General features: G+C 37.0%; 1 protein-coding gene and 1 long non-coding RNA gene across 2 annotated transcripts in view; one reads left to right on the plus strand and one right to left on the minus strand.

The window, feature by feature from the left end:
• Positions 1–6996: 6996 nt before the first annotated feature.
• LOC309474709 lies at positions 6997–16462 on the plus strand. The gene is made up of 2 exons (XR_014197398.1): positions 6997–11035; positions 16047–16462. It is a non-coding gene; the product is annotated as an uncharacterized lncRNA (long non-coding RNA).
• A 106-nt stretch (positions 16463–16568) lies between these two features.
• atp10a (ATPase phospholipid transporting 10A) overlaps positions 16569–23589 on the minus strand; it is a 51476-nt gene continuing 44455 nt past the window's right edge. Inside the window, exons 17-21 of the mRNA XM_082137228.1 lie at positions 22652–22852; positions 22015–22095; positions 20861–20965; positions 18678–18865; positions 16569–17315 (exon numbers count right to left, since the gene is read on the minus strand). Of these exons, the coding sequence (XP_081993354.1) occupies positions 16580–17315; positions 18678–18865; positions 20861–20965; positions 22015–22095; positions 22652–22852 (1311 nt within the window). The 3' untranslated portion in view covers positions 16569–16579. The remainder of the gene's footprint in view (positions 17316–18677; positions 18866–20860; positions 20966–22014; positions 22096–22651; positions 22853–23589) is intronic.

The following is a 23589-nucleotide window of genomic DNA, read 5'->3' on the forward strand; positions in this document are numbered from 1 at the left end:
TTTAAAGTTAACTCTATTCTTTTCCCAGTTCACCGGCCACTTACTTTCATGTATTTTCATGGGAGAAGTGGATGAATTCACGTTCTGTAAATCCAACAGATCCGATTCTCTGAACAGTGGCACAAACTAACATGACGACGCATATAGCTCAACTAACGCGATCGTTATAAATGTGTTTAAACAACATAACACTTCCACTTGCATATATTTGACAAGCGGAATATCAAATATTTCATGCCATAGCTAACAAATTTGTGAATATTTAGAATAAAAAAAAAATGAAATAAAAGCAGATCATTAGTCATTCAGCGCTATATGTGGCTGCGGTGTGTCACGTGACAAGCAATGACGCGTCACCATGGAAAAAATAAAGTGATCAGTTCTAAATAATGATCGCCTTGAAAAACTCACAGGGGTCAGCCAGAATATTTTAAATGTACGTTTAAAAATGTTAAATATCAATACAAATTTTTTTATTACGTACAGTACTTTTTTTTACTTAATATTTTAAGTACAGTAAGCTACAGTTTTTATTTCACTTTTAGGTGCAATACATTTGAATTGAATCATTATTCAAGTTTTTTATTTACCTGTATGCAAGCAGCACAGTGCAGTGTTAATGTTCAAACTGTGTTCTTACAATGTTTAAAGTGGCTGACAATAATAAATATTCTTATTAAAAATTAAGCTGCCTCATTTTTGAGCTGTGTATAGCTGAATAGTTTGGCCTACTACGCTACTGTATTTTCATATTGGTCATTATGGTGGTACTTGGAGAGCCAAATATTTTCTGAGGTGGTACTTGGTGTAAAAAGTTTGAGAACCACTGGTTTAGTCAAAGGCTTGCCATAATCCTTCTGATATTTCTGCACAGATCATGTTGTACGCTTAGGTCTGTTACTCATACAAGAAGCTCATTTCACAGGCATTGATGAAAGACTACTGCGCTGATGTACCTTGGCTGATTTATGGAGGTCTTTAGCAAGCCTTGATTTTTAGTTTGCAAGGGCACTCCACAACAGTAAAGGCTAGCACAAACTTTTCAAAATACTTTCCCCATGCATTATTTAATGAGAATGTCCAACACCGATCACACAACCTGATGCGCTGACCTCCCAGATGCAGGATGCACATTAAACACAAAGGAGCCAAATGTCCCTGCATGGTATAATTAATATTCATGTGCCTGCCCATCATGGGGTGTGTGTGTGCGACAGGGGAGTGTTAATGAAGGCTCAGAAAATATTAACAGCTCTTCTGATCATTAAGTGAATTTTGGAAAGGTGCCACAGTTACAGTGAAAGAGGGTGTGTGTGTGTGTGTGTGTGTGTGTGTGTGGTGAGGGACAAAAAGGCAATTAGGAGAGTGTCAGCGTGTGTCATGATCTTAACAAGACCTTCCCTTCCACATACCTGAGGCAGATTGTCACTCAGCTGGTGTCCTGTCTCATTTATTTAATTGCAGTCACATTTTAAACTTACAAACATGATCACTGTCACGTTCCAAGACAATTATTTCTTAAAGTCACCATGAAATCTAAATTGACAGTTCCTTTTTTTTTTTTTTTTATGAAATATTGCAGTATTTATTATCAATTATTCATCCATGCACATCATTTTTTAAATGTATGTTCTCTCATAATCTTTAAACCTCCTTCTTCCAGCATCTCTTCTCTTATGAAGTGTTTTTCGGCATGAGGGAGGGACAACCTGTCACTCACAAGAGATCACAGCAATAGCAAACTAAACCACCATCTAAGAATCTGTACAAAATCAAGTACTGTCCTACACTTAAAAAAAAGAACTCTTTGAATGAACATAAAAAAATCATGGAAAGGATTTCCACATGATTAACTTGCTTTATTTCAGCATTATGCAATTCTGTTATTCCAATTTAATGTACTTACGTTGGGTCAACTTTATTTATTAAGGTTGATTCAACTTATTTACCTTGGTTGGGCACAGCTTAATTTAATAGTGTCAGCCCAACAAATTTGGAATATTTTGGACCAACTAATGTACTTACTTTGCATCCAACTTATTTAATATTTCATTCATTTTTGTGACACATAATTAAATTGATATACTTAGCTATCAGTAACACATTAGTCTTAAATGCTAAGATTTACATGTTCCTTCAACTAAAGCATTTGAAAGTAATCAGTCCACAGCCAAACAAAATGCTCCACTCTTCTCCACAATTGTAACCCACTGTAATTTAAATGGTTCTAATCATTCCAATGTAATTGGACATTAAACACAATTACACACAATCAAGTCTTCCCCTTTTCTCATTTTCTCAAAAAACATAAAATAACACTTAATTTTAACATTTATTCTCTCTTAATTCAACCATATGCAAAGCATGCTGGGAACTAACAAGCACCGCCAAGTTTCAGTTAATGCAACACAAATATTCAAGTAATCCAACACAAACGGATTAAGTAAACTTAAATTTTACATATAAGCAGATTGAACACAATCAAATTAAGTTCGGGCAAAATGGCAGTTGGCGTCGCACTATACTGCCACCATCTGATGTAAGAATTTTACATAAATGGTTTGTTTAGACAACGCGTTAGGATTTTGTACTGTTAAGTTGAGACATAAACATGGACCTTAATAGAAAAAAACATTTCAAGTCAACAAACACAATTATTATAAGTAAACTAAATATAAATATATTATGTAAAGTGCACAAACTTCCTCGTTCATTTTTTTTTGTGTATTTTTTTCGTCAGGGAAGCCGTTTCACTCGCATATAGGCTACGTCACAATAGGGAAGAAAAGACTATCACGACTTCCGTTTCATTCCAACTTTAAATAAATGGAATAAGGTCCGGTCTAAACTGCAACATTGTTTAGAGATTTTGGAGCTTTCCATTTGTAGAGAAACATTCCACCTCAATGCGACCATGAGTGGTGATAGTTGTTACAGAGATAGTTCACCCAAAAATGAAAATTCTGTCATCCTTTACTCACCCTCAAGTTGTTCTGTATGATTCGATTTTCCTTCTGCTGAACACAAAAGAAGATCTTTTGAAGAATATGGGTAACCAAACATTCGAACAATGACTTCCATAGTACAGAAGAAAAAAAAAAGTATTATGGAAGTCAATGGCTACTGTCAACTGTTTGGTTACCCATATTCTTCAAAATGTATTATTTTGTGTAAGATAATACGTTCAGAAATAAATTCATAGAGGTTTGCAAGCAAATATGAAAATATAAATTGCAATATTTCATTGTGAAGTAGTAGTAGCAATTTTACCAGTGCCTGATTTATGAATTTTGCAAGGTTTTAGCCTTCCATGCAAAAATATGATATATTTGCTTTAGCAAGTACTAAAAATACATTTAAAAAGTTGTGGAAAATGACATCAATCAACTGAAATTTCATGAAACGATTAGTAACTTTTCTAGACGTTCTATCAGGTTATTAAAGTGAAACTCTGGCCGTGAACTCAGGATGAGCTCCCAAGTGAACGATCCCTACAGGCAGCCTGAAGGGAAACTGTGAAGAAGACAAATGCCGCAGTAGCTTGTTTTACAAGCTGCATAAGAAATAGAAGATTCACACCTGTAAAAGAGATGAATAATGAATAGTGTTGCATTTAAATCTCACATTTCAAATCTCACAGGAAACCCTGTTACCTCCAGAACAGGAGAACTGATATCTATCTGCTTCACATCTTTTTTTTTTTCATTGCCTTTTCAACTGTGTTTGTGAAGGTGGAGGTTTTGGAAGCAAAAGACAAACATTAGACATGATACGAATAAATGTGTATTTATAAAACAAAATATAGAAATTAACGATAGGCCTACCATTAATAATCCATATTATGTGACTTTATACTTTTACGTGGGATACTTTATTGTGATTGGTCAGTCGTGACATTCTGTTATTTTATTTTTATATAATGACTGCATAACAGTTTTTTTGTTTTAATAGAAATTCATGTTTTTATGTAGCAAGAACACATTAAATTGATTTTTTTTTAAATCTATTTCAAATAAATGCTGTTTTTTTGTGTTTTTTTATTACTTTCTATTATTAAATAATCCTATATAAAATGTATCAGTTTACAAAAAATATTAAGAGATTTTTTTCAACATTGATAATAATAAGAAAGGACCAAATTAGCTTATTAGAATGACTTCTGAAGGATCATGTGACACTGAAGTAATAGAGTAATTCAACTTAGCCCTCACAGGAATAAATTCTATTTTAAAATATATTAAAATATTAAAAATAAAAATAGTTATTTACAATTCTTTGTAATAATATTTCACAATATTACTGTTTTTACCGTATTTTGGTACATGCATCTATCAAAAACACTCTCTTATTATAATTCTTGTCCATTTATTTATTTCTGTTTGGCAAGTAATGAAATAAAAGCATTAATGCACAGTCAGCCAGTCATCACTGCAAAACAAACCCCTTCAGGACGATAAAAGACACCTGTGCTTCACATTGGGGTCCTAATTTGCATACTGGGGTTTATTTAGCAATAACCCTCAGCTGACTATACATTATCCCTTACTTAAGAGTTTAGTGGCTGTTAATGACAAACTACATGAACCTCTCCATTCCAGATTTCACAGCTGGTCTCCGAGGGACATACAATTGTGGTGCAACAGCAAAACAAACTTCATCACCACAAATAGAAAGTCACAGAAGACCAAGAGAGAGTTCACAAGAAAGAACGAAGTAAAAAGAGAAAAGAAAAAGACAGAGGTAAGATCTCCAGTGTGCTGTGCTAACCTCCGAAAAGAGACAACGTTAGCAAGTAAAGGAAGATCATTATCTCCTTGTCTGGATGACGGAAGTTGATTTTGAAAAGTGCAAAGAAGGAGTCCAGTAATTTGCCAGTGGTGGGAGCCGGAGGGAAGCTCTGTACGGGAGCATCAGCACAACCTCCCCCTCCCTTGTGCTTTGAAGGAAATTCATTAATAACCTCTTTCCTGCCTCCTGAAGAGGGACCACAGATGCTAAACGCACCACCCAACGACCAGCAAGAGCAAATCTGGGCCAGATATCATCCATCTTCACCTCTAAAGGCCTTGCCAACTCCTTCTTGGGATAAAATTATACAGTAGAGTTTTTCCCTCTCCAGTAAATACATCATGATAGAAAAGAGAAAGAGAAAAAATCAGAGAATGAGATTAAGTTGATTTTGGACAGCAGGGATAATGCTCAGGCCTTTTGTAACCTTACACTGGGGAATAAAATAAATAAATAAAGATAAGGTAATAGGAGGCAGGTGATTGATTCTCTGTGTAGCAAATTAGCTCTAAAGAAATATTAATAATCAATCATAACTTGTTATAATTGATTATGAATATTTGGATCAGTTAATAGAATTAACTTAATGTTGCAAAATTAATATTACAATCAATTAACCTGTTTGTCCCGTGAACACTCAGTGTTGATAGTTTATTAATTCTAAGAAATGTACATTTCCGGGGTATGGGAAATGTCTTTCTTACTTTACTACTAAGAGCAAGTAGTTAAAATCTGCATGATTTGGGACTCCAGTATGTATGAGTTTGATTTGAAACACGGACAACTTTACGTGTGACATGAACAATATTTTATTAATAAGATTTAACACTTAAACTACTCTAACATTCACATACATACAGTTTACTAAGGGAAAGAGAGCTGAAACAGAATACAGGAAAGCAAGTTATAGCATTGTTTGAAATTCAGCAGATCAACAGCCTTGAGCAAACCATCAGTTTAGTTCAAACACACCCTTCTTTAAAAGAGGTAAGGATACTTAAAGTATCAAATAATTAGACTAAGTTTGATACTTGCATGTCTCGCCCATTTGAATTTAAATGTCCTGATGCAATTTGTTGAGGCTCCAGTTGATCTTTGCTGATGTGGTCTTGATGAGAGAGAACCAGTGTGAGTCAGAGGACCTTTGGTGAATAGAAAGACAAGGCCGCAGCCTGGCACAAGCTTGGGGGTCCTTAGAAAACTTACAGTTCAGCATCATCTTCACATCAGGATTTCAGAAAGGAACTAAGAGACTAAGAGGCGTGATCTTGTGATCAGTGTGAATATGTCACACCCTCTGGAGGGTTGTGAGCCAATAAGAAGGTGTTCCCTTTGGAGGGAATTTCTTTAGGACCTTTTGCTCAAGCAGGCCTTTGAACATGTCATTTGATTGGGTGTTTAAGAAAAGAATCTTCAAGATTCTTATAATACCGTACTAATGCGTCACAAAGTTAGCTAAATGTAATGTAAATGAACAAATGGGGGACGAAAATTAGAGTTTATACAGACTAAACATGCTACACATATGATTTTAGTTTACCATAATATGCAAGTCTGAAACATTAATCCAAAAGAGTTTAAAAGAGTACATAGGCCAAACCACATAAAAGGACAATCATGATATGGGAAAATTAGATACATGTTTATACATTTCTGAAGTGGTCATAGATAGAATATATAGGATTAAAAGGGTTTATTTCTCCTTCTCAGCAAGAATTAAGTGAGAGGCACAACTCTCTGCAAATTCCTTTTGGGGTCGTAAAAAGTCTTATCAGTCTTAATGTGTCCTATAACAGGACACGGGCTTCTGCCAGTGTGTTAGCTTCATTTGGGATGTTAGTTTTGGCGGAAGTTTCATAGACTTTTGTTGGGAGAGTGAGTTTGCTGGATTATTCATTAAATATAATGAATAATTTGTGTGCGTCTGATTGGTCCAGATGCTACATCTGCGTTTATTTGATTATTTCGTACACATTTTTTATTCAATCTATTCAATTATGAGTACACTGTAAAATATTATATGAGCAATACGCTGACAACATGTTTTTACATTGCTTTAACTCGTCAAAATAAGTAAATTAGAAAATAAGAAAATTGCATTGTACAAGAATTCAACTAATTTAAGTCAGTATAATGTAATTAATCCAAGTTGATTGTACCTAATTTAAGGCAGCACTTTTTTTTTTTTTTTACAGTCCAAACACATCCAATGTTCATTCTATTTAAATGAAATGCATACACAAGGCTTAATTAATAAAAAAATGTGTCAATTAATTGACTATCTTTATTTTGGACAACATGAAATGTATTAAAGCCACTTATTTATAAATACAAACAACTTTGATTGACTTTATTATATTTTTATTAATCTTAGACAATGTAAAGGTTTGGCCCAAAATTCACCGTTTAAAATTTATTTAATAATTTATACAACAGTGGTGGCTGATATTAATTAATTATGCTGGAAAAAACACACACAAACCCAAACAAAAGCCTTGATAAGCTGGATGAACATCAAGTATCAACCCAGCTATTATGTAACACCAGTAAAAAGACATAACACACAAAAAAATAAAAAATACAAAACACAATCATGCCTTTGGGTGACCAAGCACTTATTGAGCTGACAGATGCTCTCAGCCACTGCTAGTTGTGTATATTATTCCAGAGGGAAATGTCTCCAGCTGTGCCCTGAGGCGAGTGCATCCACTCAGCTGTCATGTGCAATAGCCATTCAAAAGATCCTGTTGAGAGGGAGCAATTACAATGTGCTGGAATACTTCTGCCATCCTGTAGAGTTGAGAAAAAGAAAAGTCTCTGAGGTGTATTACAGGGATAGTCTTGGCTTAGAGAAATCGCTCAACCAAAAATAATAAACCCCATAATCATTTACTAATATCATTACAAACCCATGACTTATTTTGCTGAATCGATCACCAAAAAAAGATCAATTAACATGATAATATTCTATTCAACACCAAGTTTGATGTCAAAGAGCCTCATGAGAATCATAAATCTGCATTGACACGCCATTTGAACGAATGTATGCACATACATACGCATCACCAAAACTTTTCTGGGAATAATGACTTTAAATTTAGCCTGTTCCTCAAACAAAGGCTCAATGAGAGTTTGAATATAGTCACACAGACCTCTTTCATGATGCTTTTGGAGTGTTCAAGGAAGATAATAAAACAGAATGAGAGCGCAAGAAACATTGGCTTACCATTTATTTTAGTTTTATGACATAAAGAGTTGTTCTTGTCAAAGAAACAAACACAGAACGAGAGAACAATTTAACAAAACCCCCCAACATGTCACAGAAACACTTGAAACAGGTGTTTTTATAAAGGGCTGTCAATGTAGTGAGTGTAAAGTGAGAACATGCTGAACCTTTGTGTGACTTTAACAAACACCAATTACAGTACAATGAGCCAGAAACAGTCATGGCAGAAATGACAGTGACAAAAGTCATGCTGAGTATTAAAAAGTCGATGGTTACATGTGTGATATGAAAAACTCTAACAAACTCTGAAGGACGGCATTCCTGCTGGTGTTTTGCCCTGAAGTTAGGGAAGGCTCTGGAATGCAACTGTGAATGGATTCTTATACAGCATGTGATGCTTGGCCAAGAACTTGACAGACCTGAAACCTGGGATCCAAGTACTGGCACATTCCAATCAAAAAACAAACAAACCCCAAAACAAAGAGTACAGACAAAAAACAAAACAAAAAAACAGCATAATCTCTTAAATTCCTTAAAAACCAAGTGTTTTTCTTTTATTAAACCGCATTCATTAATAGAACTCCAAATAACTTTACATATACTGCACGTCTTTAAAATTCACTATGTATTGCTGTCTACATGTGTTCTCCAGTGTTAAGGCACATAACATATATTCCACATCGTATAAAACCATTTTTCTCGCATATACTAAAGCACTTCAGCACATACAAAAGTTGCTATTATCAGACTACGAAAATAAAGTCCAGGATGCTATAAACATTACAATTTTGACGAGACCAAAAAATAAAAAATAATTGCTCAAAGCAGCAAATGCTGAACCTGAGCAGTGCAGAAGAAAAACTGAGGGGACAAAGTACTTGTGTGCTTCATATTAGCTTTTTAGGCTTTTACTATCGTATGCAGACACAGTCAGTCATTTTCTCCCGATCACAGCCAGCTTAAAACTGCATCGCCCACTTTATATACTACCCTAGGTTTTAGCGTTTAAGAAGCACAAGAAAGTACAATTGGAGGAGCTTGCAAAATATATCACCCTTGTTTTTTGGTCCGAGCACATTCTGTTCGCACCATTCATTGTGTAATGAGCACAATAGATCTCATAATCCTCCTGGTAGGCTGTTCATAAATCAGCGGTTTTGATAACGACTGCCCAAATGAGATCTCGAACGAACAGATTGGTGAGGCCTTGAGGTTATGCGAGCACAGCATGACAAATCATCTCATAAAAACTATTTCAGCATCTCTCTAGGGGACTATGATACGCCACACCCCTGACATTTGCAGAATCATGGAATATTCTATTGCGGAACAAAAGGATAACCACTCGTGTGCTCGCCTGATTCGTCCATTACACATATTACAGCTTTAAAATAACGAGTCACAGCCTAGTCCATTAGTTCCCTTAGAATAGACTGATCAAAACGGAATGTTTTCATGAACGTGTGCTTGCGGTTCCTGAGGGCAAGCCTGTCACGAATGCATACAATAGATAGAGCTTCCTGTAATGAAACAATAGGACCAGTTTGGATACAGCATCTGGGGCCGTTAGGGCACAAAGACACATATAGGAATAGTTCCATCATAAAAGACAATCCTGTTATCATTCACTCACTCTCATGCGGTTCCAAACCCATTATGACTTACTTTCTTCTGTGGAATCCATGCAGTTTGTGGTCCAATGTTGTTTTGGACACCATTGACTTTCATTGCATGGACCAAAAAAAAAAAAAAAAAACAGACAGTCAATCAGGTTTGGAACAAAATGAGGATGAATAATTGATGACAGAATTTGTCATTTTGGCTGAAATGTAATCGAGGAGTAGCAACCCTGAGCCGATTAAATCGCTAAACGATAAATCAATCAGCAAGAGCTTCCGGTTACAGTACAAAAACTCCAGCAGTCATGTGCTTCTTGCATCTTTGGTCAAGGATCTTGTAAAGAGTAAACAGCAGAAAAATACAATCATAGCAGAAGATGCATATTTGAACCGATAAGGCCGAAAATGACTAAAGCAAACAGTAAAGTGGCATTATCAGCACGTCCTTCTGTTCGCGCATGCACTGAATCATATCTTCTAAGGCCGTCTGCCAAGATCCTTAGCTGTCAATAAAAACTAAGTAGCTTTATGCATCGGCCTCTATTTCCTAAAGCACTCTGCACTATGACTGAATTAATATAACTATATATAAAAAAGGCAAAAGTGAAATCCTATTCTGCAGGAATGTGTGTACAAACAAAGCAGCAGCAAAAAAAATTACAAAAAAGACAAACAAATACTTGAGCTGGAACCTTCCACAAGCAATTTATATGCATGTTCAACTGTGCTAGACTAGAGGACAGTTCCATTTTTACAAAGCAATGTTTGACTCCTTTAAGTCTGTGATGACGCTCGTGTGCGAGCTAACATTTTAACGTCGCGTAGATGTCTAAGAGCTTCAATAATGGAATGCAATAGAGTAAAAGTGTTATGCATTGTCCGTCTAACAGCAAAAACAAAACTATTGACGAATGAACCAATCAAGAACTAATTAAACGCTAGCATGAGCTACGACTGGAGTCAGAGGGAGTCATGTGAATAATGGCCACCTTAACTACACGTTTGAACAAGTTTGATAGTTAATGCATTAGATTGGCTGTATAACAAAGTATTTAAAGTGGCAAAAAAAACCTAATCTGACTTTAATAAATGTGTTTTAATTACATTTTTAAATGGGATTATTCATGTAAATGAAAAAGTATAGCAGATATGAATGTGAAGCAAATGTTATGAAGGCATTATGATGAATTAAAATCATGCATGATTAATTTATTAAAAGTCAGAGTAAAAAAAAAAGTTGAGTTCTTCGTAATAGAAATCACCTGATTCCGGAAAGTGTTAAAACATTAACTAACTAAAACACTGTTGTTAAGGCTGTCATTAATGCAAATGACTCCAGTCCAGTCACAGCTAAGCACATTACTAGTTTTTTAATTATATCATACCTTTATCTAAAAGTCAAGTCAAGTCAAGTCAAGTTTATTTGTATAGCGCTTTTCACAATACAGATTGCATCAAAGCAGCTTCACAGTATTAAATTAAAATAATACAACAAAGTTTGTTTCAAGAGGAATTTATTGATTGATAAAATTAAATTAAATATCCCCAAAATATCCCCAACTGAGCAAGCCAAAGGCAACAGTGGCAAGGAACCGAAAAACTCCATCAAGTGACCTAATGGTGTCCTAAAACTCCATCAGGTGCCTTAATGGAGAAAAAAAAAACCTTGGGAGAACCCAGGCTCAGTCGGGGGCCAGTTCTCCTCTGGCATTGGATAGAGGCCGGATTGTAGTTTGAACTGTAGGATTATATGAATGCCTGGCTGAAGAGATGCGACTTTAATCTAGTTTTAAACTGGGAGAGCGAGTCTGAGCAACGAACAGTATCAGGAAGACTATTCCAGAGTTTTGGAGCCAAATGTGAAAATGCTCTCCCTCCTTTGGTGGTTCTGGATATCCTAGGTATGACCAAAAGCCTTGAATTTAGTGATCTCAAAGAGCGCGATGGATTATAGGGCGATAGAAGATCCGTTAAATAGACTGGAGCTAAGCCGTTTAGGGCTTTATAAGTCAGTAGCAATACCTTGTAATTAATACGGAACTTTATAGGTAACCAATGCAGTGATGATAAAATCGGTGTTATATGATCATATTTTCTTGATCTCGTAAGAACTCTAGCGGCGGCATTTTGGACTAACTGTAGCTTGTTTATTGAGGATGCAGGACAACCAGCTAATAAAGCATTACAGTAATCCAGTCTCGAGGTCATGAATGCATGAACTAACTTTTCTGCATCAGAAACTGATAGCATATTACGTAGCTTAGCAATGTTTCTAAGGTGGAAAAATGCTGTTTTTGTAACATAAGAAATATGATTTTCAAAAGACAGGTTGCAATCGAGTATAACACCCAGGTCTTTTACTGTAGAGGATAAAGTAACAGGACATCCTATGATGTTAAAGTTGTATTGTGCGAGGTTTTGTGGGCGGTTTTTTGAACCGATAAGTATTACCTCTGTCTTGTCTGGATTTAATAAAAGAAAATTACGCGTCATCCAATCTTTTATATCTTTAACACACTCTGTCAATTTGGAAAATGTAGCGTTTTCATCCGGCCGTGATGAAATATATATTTGAGTGTCATCAGCATAACAATGGAAACTAATTCCATGTTTCCTTATAATATTTCCAAGTGGCATCATATATATTGAAAATAACAGGGGGCCTAATACAGATCCCTGCGGCACTCCATAGTTTACTGGAGTTATGATCGATTTTTCTCCATTTAAATAGACAAAATGGTAGCGGTCAGATAGGTATGATTTGAACCAGCTTAGTGCTTGTCCTTGAACACCAGTATAATTTTGTAGTCGATCTAAGAGTATTGTGTGATCTATAGTATCGAACGCAGCACTAAGATCAAGTAAAACTAGTATTGAGATACAGCCTTGGTCAGAAGCTAAAAGTAAATCATTTGTGATTTTAACGAGCGCAGTTTCAGTGCTATGATGCGGTCTGAATCCAGACTGAAACTTTTCATAGATATCATTTTGTTGCAAGAAAGAGCCCAGTTGAGCGGACACCACTTTTTCTAATATTTTAGACATAAATGGAAGATTTGAAATGGGTCTATAATTTGCTAGATTATTATGATCTAATTGTGGTTTCTTAATGAGAGGTTTTATAACTGCCAGTTTAAATGTTCTTGGAACATGACCTAAAGATAAAGACGAGTTAATAATATTGAGGAGAGGCTCTTCCACTACAGATAACACTTCTTTCAGTAGTTTAGTTGGTATAGGATCTAATAAACATGTTGTTGTTTTAGATGAAGTGATAAGTTTATTTAACTCTTTTTGTTCTATAGTTGTAAAGCACTGTAATTGTTCTTTCGGGGTGATAATTGAAGCTGAATTGTAAGGCGCGATTGAAGATTGAACGTTTATAATTGTGGTTCTGATGCTTTCTATTTTCTCAGTGAAGTAGTTCATGAAATCATTACTACTGAACTGTAACGGGATATTTTGTTCGGGTGACGTCTGTTTATTTGTTAGTCTAGCCACGGTGTTAAATAGAAACCTTGGATTGTTTTGGTTGTTTTCTATTAGTTTGCGGAGGTGCTCAGCCCTGGCAGCTTTTAGGGCCTTTTTATAACGTGACATACTGTCTTTCCACGCGATTCTAAAGACCTCTAAATTAGTTTGTTTCCATTTACGCTCTAAAATACGGGTTTCTCTCTTTAAAACATGCGTAGTATTGTTATACCATGGTGCTTTATTTTTCTCTCTGACCTTTTTTAATTTAATAGGTGCAACCACATCCAATGTTCTAGAGAGAATGGTGCTCATAGTGCTAGTTAGTTCTTCTAGTTCATCTGTTTGTTTGGGTTCAGGCAGCAGCTGAGACAGATTAGATAAGCAATTTGAGAAATTATCTATGGTGGATGGGAGGATTGTTCTGCCTGGTTGATAACGCGACGCCGCATGACATATTACAGCAGTACGTAATATGCAAGTTACCATGTAGTGATCAGTGACTTCATCACTTTGTGGAATGATATCTATATCGGTTGGATCGGTTCCGTGTGATATAATTAAATCGAGTGTATGATTAAGACGATGAGTTGGTCCGGTGACGTTTTGCTTGACCCCAAATGAATTTAATAAATCTGTAAACGCAGCTCCTAACGCATCATTTGGATTATCTACGTGTATGTTAAAATCTCCAACAATTAATGCTTTATCGACATTGACTAATAGGTCTGAGAGAAAATCTGCAAACTCTTTTAGGAAATCAGCGTAAGGCCCTGGCGGTCTATATACGGTAGCCAAGGCTAGAGATAATAGGGATGTTTTTCTAACATCTAAGAGCGTAACATTTAGTACAAGTACTTCAAATGAAATAAACTTATAACCCGTTTTCTGAGTAACATTTAGAATATCTTTATAAATGGTTGCAACACCTCCGCCACGGCCAATCAGACGGGGCTCATGCTTATAACAGTATCCAGGAGGAGTAGACTCATTAATACCGAAATAATCATTTGGTTTAAGCCAGGTTTCAGTAAGGCAAAGTACATCGAAGCTATTATCTGTGACTATTTCATTTACAATAACTGCCTTAGGTGTGAGTGATCTAATGTTTATAAGACCTAGCTTTAGAAATAGTTTTTGTTTACTAATAGCAACATTTTCTGTTTTAATAACAATTAGATTTTTCCTAGATCCTGCATTAGATTTATTATTTGATCTCACTAAACGAGGAATAGACACGGTTTCTATGCAATGTTCTACACTAGTATTTATATCAGTTGAATTGGTGCAGCAGAGACTATGATTTGGACTTTTGGTTACTAGTCAAAGGGTATTTAACATTTTGGAGATGTTATCTGACAGAAGATCCGCTCCGAATCTGCTTGGGTGTAAGCCATCAGCACGGAAAAGCCTAGGTCGCTCCCAAAACAGATTCCAATTATTTACAAAGAGCAGTTTCTGCTCATTGCACCATGACATTAACCATTCATTTAGCGCAAATAATCTGCTGAATTTTTCATGCCCTAGTCGGTACGTGGGAAGCGGTCCTGACACAATGATCGTTGTTTCAGGCGATGTGCTGCGTACCGTATCGATTAGATTCCTGAAGTCTTTCTTCAGAATCTCCGTCTGGCGCAGCCTGATGTCGTTCACTCCCGCGTGCAGGACCACAGTTCCGACGCGCTCGTCACCGTTCAGGATCTCGGGAACGCGAGCAGCGATTTCAGAAACACGAGCACCAGGGAGGCAGTGACTTTGCACCTTACTTGTACCTAACGTAGCGTGTACGTGCCGAACGATGGAATCGCCGATGATCACAGCATCGCGTTCTGTTTCGCGTAGAGGGGAGAAGCGGTTTTGTGTCGATAACTCGAAAACCGGGAGGGTCGGAGAAAGTCTTGGTCTAAACCTGACTCGCGTCTTCCGCTGCGGAACCACCCAGGCTTCGTGGTGGCGTGTTGGAGCCGGAGTGAACGAGACCATGGCTGATTGCGACCGATGCTGAGGAACGCACGGAGTAGACGCGGTCGGAGTCAGCGGGTTAGTAACGTTAAACACTGATTTGTGTGCGTCGGCGCGTGATGTTTCAAGAGCCAAACACCGGTCTCTCAGCTCGGCCTGTCTCAATAAAAGGTTGTGGATCTGTTTCTCAACAGCTTCCAGCTCAGACTGCAGTGCGTGAAGCTCAAATGTGTCCTCACCTGCACCAAGCGGTAGACTACTTACATCTGATATATTCGCCATTTTAACAGATGGACAGTGAGTTAGCAACGAAGCTACCAGTGATGCTATCAATATTAATACTAATTTATATTATAAGTTTGTTTGTAAATGAGTGTGGAGAAGACGCGTTCAGCCGTGATCCACGGACGTAACCTTTAAGAGTATGCAGCGTTGGATCACTAATAGGCTTGAGACGCGTCTGCTCAACAGTCCGCGTTGTAACTATGAGGTTTTTTAGTGATAGGGGTGTAGAGTAGACGCACGATAGGCGAAAAAAAAGTGTTTGTTTATAAGTGAGTGTGGAGAAGACTCGTTCAGCCGTGATCCACGGACGTAACCTTTAAGAGTATGCAGCGTTGGATCACTAATAGGCTTGAGACGCGTCTGCTCAACAGTCCGCGTTGTAACAATGAGGTTTGAGCAGTAGTGCTTCTCAGTGAGGAAGAGTAGAAAATGTTCGTTGTAAGCGGGTTTAAAGAGAAAAATCAAGAATTATAAATCAAATCGATAGAGCTCCAAAAACAACAACGCATTCAGACGCAACGCATGATAATGACAGGACAAGACATTATTCACCGTGTTTGTTGAGTGTTTCTTATTCACCTGAGCTTTTATGAACTCAAAGGCGCGAGAGAAAATAAATAAATAAAAATAGCTGAGCGCAAGGGTGGCGCGTTAACAGGCTAGCGAATTACTAGCGTGTAATGCTTAAAAGTAAGCATTAGTTCAGGTATTAGTAAATGACTTCTCATGTGCACTTTTGGCAAAGTATTAGCGGAATTTCTGTAGCTACTGACAGTGAAGGGTACCGTGAATGTCTATGACTGGGATGGGGAAATACGAGCGTAGTGCTATCAGCAGTGTCTGATGGTAGAAGAGGAAGGTTCTTTAAAGTGCGCCAGAACATCCAGGTTCAAATAAACAGATAAAGGAATGTGTCTGGTATGCTTCTGCCTCGAGAAACAAACCCCCTCCGCTTTTGAGATGGTTTACAAAGAAAAAAAAAAAAATCCAAAAAGTCAGTCATTGTAAAAAATAAGACCATCCAGTTTGCATATGCTGGCCAATATCTCTCTCTCTTTCTCTCTAAAAAAACAAACAAACAAACAAACAAACTTTATTCTAAACTTTATACATCTAAACATATATATATGTAGTACCAACCTATATCTTCATAAAATAATCATGAATATATAATAACATTTCTTAAAGCTAACGTGCAAATTTGAATCAGCGTAACGGGTAGAAAGCATCATAGAAATGTTGTTTTGAGTGAATGTTCTTGTGGGCAGCTAGATGACTGGGTGTGATCCACATCCCCGGCCCGTTTCAGTAGGGATCTTTGGTTTGAATGCTCCTCATTGTCTAGCTTTTGTCCCAGAAAAAAACTTCTGGGTGGCGACATGAGCTGCATAGTCTCGGTTTGAGAAAGCAACGGAGTGGAGGTGAGCAACCCGACCTGACAGAGGTCTATTGGGCTCAGCGGGGCCTCCAAGCCTGTGCTATCCAAAATAGTCCTGGAGCCTGGAGTGTCTTTGGAGTACGGCAAAGTGCCTGTATTGGGACTCGAAGGTTCCTTCACGCAGTGTAAGTTCTCAGATAGGGGGCTGTCTGAGCCCTGTCTGCAGGACTGAACTTTTTCCTGCATTCTGAAGTTGAGTGTGATATGGTTGTCAGAGTTCTTTGAGCTTAATGGTGTGTCCGGCATCTCCATGCTCTTTGATGGGATCGGGCTGGCTACAGCTTTCTCCTTCTGTTTGGTGCCACTCATGTGGGCTTGCTTTACCCTGGGCCCATAATCTTTCTGGAAAGGCCTGCAGAGAGGGAAAAATGGGGCGCGGGGGGCAAACAGTGACCCGAGCGAACCCAGCTTCATCTGGCTCTGGCTCAGTAAGAGCTTGCGCATGTCCACTGGCAGTTTGTCCAGTTGTCTTCCCACTTGGACAGGGTTTGGGAATAAAGTTCCCTGACAAGCTCTATAACAGTATCTGAGAAATGAACACAGTAAAGAGTTAGCAAAGAGGAAACAACAAAACTGTGATTAGAAATTATGGTAACACTTTATAAGTCTACAGTAACAAAGCTCTTATAAATCATTTGCAAACTATTAGTTTATAGCTAATTAATAGTTTATAAACTGTAGTCAATACATTAATAGACAATATACAAGTTTAGTTAGCTCATATGTAAAGAGTTATACTGTATAATGCTCTGTTAACAACTTAACCATAAATGGTTCTCTCTTTAGATTAGATCACGGAAAATGTCATTTGAACCAACATTTATTAGACATTAATTGCATTCACATTCAGTGTTCCTTAAAATGTTTACAAACCATAAGAGCACACACACACACACACACACACACACACACACACACACACACACACACACACACACACACACACACACACACACACACACACACACACACACACACACACACACACACACACACACACACACACACACACACACACACACACACACACACACACACACACACACACACACACACACACACACACACACACACACACACACACACACACACACACACACACACACACACACACACACACACACACACGTTTTCATGTTTTATAGACATAATGATTACACATTAACATTACCCCTAAACCTACCCATTACAGAAAATACTCTGCACTTTTACATCTTCAAAAAAAAAAAAAAAAAATTTATTCACTTAGTATGACTTATAAGCTGTTTATCTCATGGGGACCCAAAAATTTCCCCACAAGGACATTTTCACCCCATAATGTAGGGTTTTCCGAGACACAAACAAACATGTTTTCCATGTCTTATGTGATGTATTTTAACAACGTGATCTAATGAGTATTTGTATGTATTTCATATTGACAGTATGAGTTGCCTCTCATATTGACATATTTTTGGTCACACTTTAGATTAGGGTCTAATTCTCTCTATTAACTAGCTATTAACTATGACTTTTTCCTAATTCCTGCTTGTTAATAGTAAGGTAGTTGTTAAGTTCAGGCATTGGGTAGGATTAAGGATGTTGAATATGGTCATGCAGAATAAGGCATATATATGTGCATTTTAAGTACTAATAAAAACCAATATCTTAATAATATGCATGCTAATAAGCAACTAGTTAATTGTGAGAATTGGATTCTAAACTAAAAAGTGTTACCATATGCTTTTTAAACAATTAAATGTAATAGCAATGTGTAATATTGTATCTGTCACTGGCATAAACTTCCCTTATCTAAACAACAACATGGAATTAAACTAAAATAAATGGTTAGGTCAAATAATTTGAATTAGGCCAAATAGTTACAACAGGGCATAATCATGTTTAGAAATACCTGGGAAGAAGAGCGGTAACAGGTGTGACAACACACATCAGGTAGAATGTAGGATCTACCAGCAGCTTCTGCATGGTCCAGTACGTGTTGGAGGGAGAGAAACAGGTTGGGCAGGAGGCGTTGTAGCACAGCGCCACAGTAAAGAAGAGAGCTATACTGAAGCCAATCGATACCCAGTTCATCCATGTCTGTGAAATAATTAAAGACAATCAAGGCAGAGTTAACCAAGAGTTGCTAAATTGCCCGAATTAGATATTGTACCATGACTCAAAATGAGAACAAATTTGAAAACGCTTCATACATTATTCACAATGTTATTAGTGAGAATTAAAAAATGCAAGAACACTGGATCAAATGAGTTTCTGGTTATTTCTATGATGTGATTCAGTCTCTACTACACTATGTACAGCAGAAAATGGGAAACCTAACATCAAAATTCAACCATTCTCTGGTGAGCATGTAGTTTGCACTTGGTGTTGCAAGAGTAAAGCTTGTTGTTTCAATCCTAAAATACATTTAGTCATTTAGCAGACGCTTTTATCCAAAGCGACATACAAATTAGGACTAATTTAAGCGAGTCATCATAAAGAGGCAAAAAACAACAACAACACAAGAAGTGCTCAAAATACGAAGTTCAGGTATTATTCAGAGTAGCATAAGCCTGATAAGTGATGTTTCAAAGGGAAAAACATCGTTTTTATTATTATTTTTTCTATTTATTTTAATTTATGAGGTTAAGTGCTCACGGAAGAGATGGGTTTTTAGCTGTCTTTTGAATGTTGTCAGGGATTCTGCATTACATCAAATTGTGGAACTGAAAAGGGTTACGCATAATTTACGTGCAACGACCTTCTGATGCATACTTGGCCTCCACACTGACCTCACCTCAAATGACCTAAAAGGAGTTTCACTCGCTCTCTCTAGTACATGTGTTCATTTTCCCAGGCAGCATGTGGAACGATGAACCTGCCAGCCCAACTATCGGAAACGTTTACTCTCTACTTGAGCCATTTACTGTGAAGAACGGCCTCTTTCACACCAGAAGCCATCATCATGTCCGGAAAGACAGTGAGGCTGCAGAGGAAATTTTTCACGCACCGAAACTTGTCAGCTGAAAATTTACAGTGCCGGTGTAATGGAAAAAGGTCTAATCCAATTCGCCCTCATAAATCTAAGCCAGTGGCTCATGAATAGAGGGGGAAAATAGAGGAGAAGCAGGTACGGGCTGCACACATACATAAATGTAGTTTGCGATACACCAGAAGACATGCATCGGTAAAATCAACTATTAGCTTTGGCCACCCTGTGCGTGTGGGCCATGTATACGCCACCGTGGTGAGCGAGAGAGACGAGCACATTGGCCTGGATTCAGGCTTCCTGCATGGGCTGTCAGGCTGATGTATGGCCCCTGATGGTGCACTATCTCCCGGTTCAAACCAATCATGGAGGCTCCCTGCATAAAATGTCTCTGGCCGTGTCAGCATCATCCTGGTCTTCCTCGCTACAGTGTTCAGCCTCATTTCATACTTGGAGAAAGTAAGGAAAGGCTTGTTTTCTCTTCCCCCTCATATACATGTGTGGGATGGATTTCTTATTTCTGCAAAGCTAAAGCACTTTATCATTTCCAAACCTCAGGTGGATCTTACACCAGACGTATATATATATATTCATACATATTGCGGCACCCTAATGGATTGTTCTAGAGCAACAGTGATAATGTAGCAGTACAAAGTAAGTTTCATGGTTGCTGCTGTTATTAGAGTGAAGACCTGAACAAATAATTAATACTGTATGTCATAAAATAAAATGACACATTCGACAAGGCCAGCAAACATGGTAAAGCAAGTTTAAAATACTTTTAACAGAGTAAGTTAATGCAAGTCTTTACCTACATGCATGCAAAATGCCATGCAGGGACATCCATTTCTAACTGATTTCTGACTGAAATTGATCTGATTGACAACAGACTTTATTTCTCTTATCAGCATTTTTGCAAATGACGTTTAGGATTAGAAACAATAAACAGGCCTAACCAGAAACCCTCAACAATCTGAACAAGCACACAACTGCCATTACACTGCCAAAAGGTATACAGAAGGACCATGAAGACTGAGTGAGAGTTTTAGCCGCTACATTACACCATCCTATTACATTTTGCATTTGATAAAACAAGACTTACTCACCCAGGTTTTGGTTTCGATTCCCAAGTGCAGCAAAATGGTGAAGAGTGCCAAGGTGGTGATGGGAGTTCCCCACGTAAACAAATCCACATCAGAGTCAACGTAAGCCTGCACAAATATGACATTCAGACAACACTGTTGCTTACTTATAGACTTGATTTTAAGTATTTTAACATCACACTCTGCAAAAATCCTATTCTTAATTAGTATTTTTGTATAAAGTTGCAGTTAAAATATCTGAAAATCCTTGAAACAAGATCAATTGTAATTATTAAAAAGATGATGGCTAAAAGAAAAAATCTGCCAGTGCAATAAAACAAAATACACCATTAGTGAAGGTCTATGAAAAAAAGTTTTAACTCTTTCGCCGCCAAACTTCTCTCTGCGTTTTGCTCAATGTTGCTTTAATGGAACTTACCCAAATTCAATTGTTCATAAAAAAAAAAATACTAGAATTTTTTTTTTAAGCAGATGGTCTGTTGTTTCTTTTAATATTTTTTATGTTCAGATATTCATAAAACAAAATATTCTGGGGGCCATGAAATTGTGAAAATGATCAAAAAAGATGGTGGTGGCTGGCAACTTTTTATAAAAACACTGGTGGGTAAAGAGTTAAAATCTTATGTGTTGCTTAAAATAAGCTTTTCTTGTTTTAAGGATTTTTTTTAATCAATATTTTTACTGGAAAACGAGTAGTTAAGAAGTCATTTTTGCAGTTCACTTAAACTTTAAATATTGTATTAGAATGTTTGGTAACACTTAAAGCTTATGTACAATGTATTAAAGCAGTATTCATAATGTATATTATAATACATTATATCGTTTCATAAATAATTGTAACCAAAATTAAAATGGATTATAATATTTGCAGATTACATCTTTGTTTGCCATGTGTTTTAAAGCATTATAATTTCTAGAGGTGTAGCAATGAATTACAATGTATTATAACTGTGATTACAATTATTCATGAGACCATACAATGCATTACAAGGTGCATCGCAAGGAATAATTAATGCTTTAAAAATACTTTCATAATGCATTATTAATAATGGCTTTAGTGTTTATACTTGGTATAAACCAAGGTATACTTGAGCAGCCAAGTCATGGATTTGGCATGGAAATTTCAGCAAATGCACTAAAAATCAAATCAAACTTACAAAGTAGGGGATGAAGAAACAGATGAGACTTTGGTAAAAGGCATCAATCATGTTCATCCAGAACATGTAGGGTTTATACTCCTGTAAAAGAAATTGAGACAATCAGGGGCAGTTAAAACTATTCCACGATTCCAGACGAGCCCAGTTTTATTATAATGTCATTAGATGTTCCACTAATGGAGTCATAGAATGTGAAGAAATGGTTTGTGAATAAATCAAAATAAAGCAAGACCTCTGCAGAGGCATATTGTTAGCAAAGCAGAGGCAACCACAGCAGTTTAATTATCCCAGGTTGCACAATTTCAGCACTCTCAGGATGATTAGTGGTTTTTATAAAATGTTTGCTCTTGTTCGTGCTGTTTTCCCCCTCATGAAACTCAGCACAGAATAAAAGACCCATTTTGAAACGGGTCAGCAAAAAACAATCAAAGCAATATCTGCAGCAACCGTTGCATGGGTAATACTTCATCTGCTTATAGAGGATCTGCTGATGCTGCAAACTGGGGGCAACTCATGTGTGAATACATGTGGCAAAACGCTGTTCATGGGTTTTATTTACCATTTACATTACACTTTCAATAGTCTTTTCCATCGCAATTATAATTCGATTTATGCTATAATTATGTTCTGCCGGTACCTCTGAGTTCTGTCCATTCATGTAGAGCTGCGGCAACTCTTGCAGGGTTTCTGCTGACACATCTTTGTCCAGGATGCCCGTGATGAGCTGAGGGAAGGCGGAGAACATCAGGTTGAAGAAGATCAGATACCACTGATCAACCATGGCTGACCCAGAGAACCCACAGTAGAACTGATACCAGAAGATGAGGGCAACAAACATCTAGAGTGAAAGAGACAATAGAGGGGAAAAAGGGTAAGACAAAGACAAAAAAAAAGGTCTACAATGAGGTCTGCAGCTGTTGCCTCATTACAAGTCATGCATCTTCATTACGTCCGAGACGTTTCTAGGACCTCCCTAAGAATAGATCTTCATTAATCAAAGAGTATATATGAAGAACAGACAACAACGTTTAAGAGCTTCTAGCTATAAACTAGTCATGAAACTTCAACTTGTTAAACTGGATGCATTATTACATGACTCTCTGGAATACTCCATTCTAATTGGTCAATCCTAAAGTCAATTTATTTAGTATAATGGCTGAAGTACAGGTTATGGATGTTTACAGAAACTAATTTCAAAGCATAAAAACATTTTAGTGCAAATTTAATCATTTATGTTTTAAAAATTAAGCCCAATTCTTTAAACCAAATATACAAAATATCGCTGTTTAATCATTAAATGTAAAATGATTAAACAGCGATATTTTAAGGCATCAAGATGTTCAGTTGAACTTCATGAAGTGTGATTAGGGCTGAATGGTATAGGGGAAAGATTTAATAATTTTACAGGATCCATGAACACCCTGTAAACTAATTTCTTCCTTCCATATCACTTGTATAACTCATTTTCCTTCACAGAATAAAACTATTTCCAACATACAATCAGCATTTCATTCGTATTTATGTGTTTATTTGGTAATTAGCCAGGATAATATACAGCAATCCGATCATTATCGC

Source organism: Leuciscus leuciscus (assembly GCF_965113295.1).
Source record: "Leuciscus leuciscus genome assembly, chromosome: 14".
Taxonomy (NCBI): Eukaryota; Metazoa; Chordata; class Actinopteri; order Cypriniformes; family Leuciscidae; genus Leuciscus; species Leuciscus leuciscus.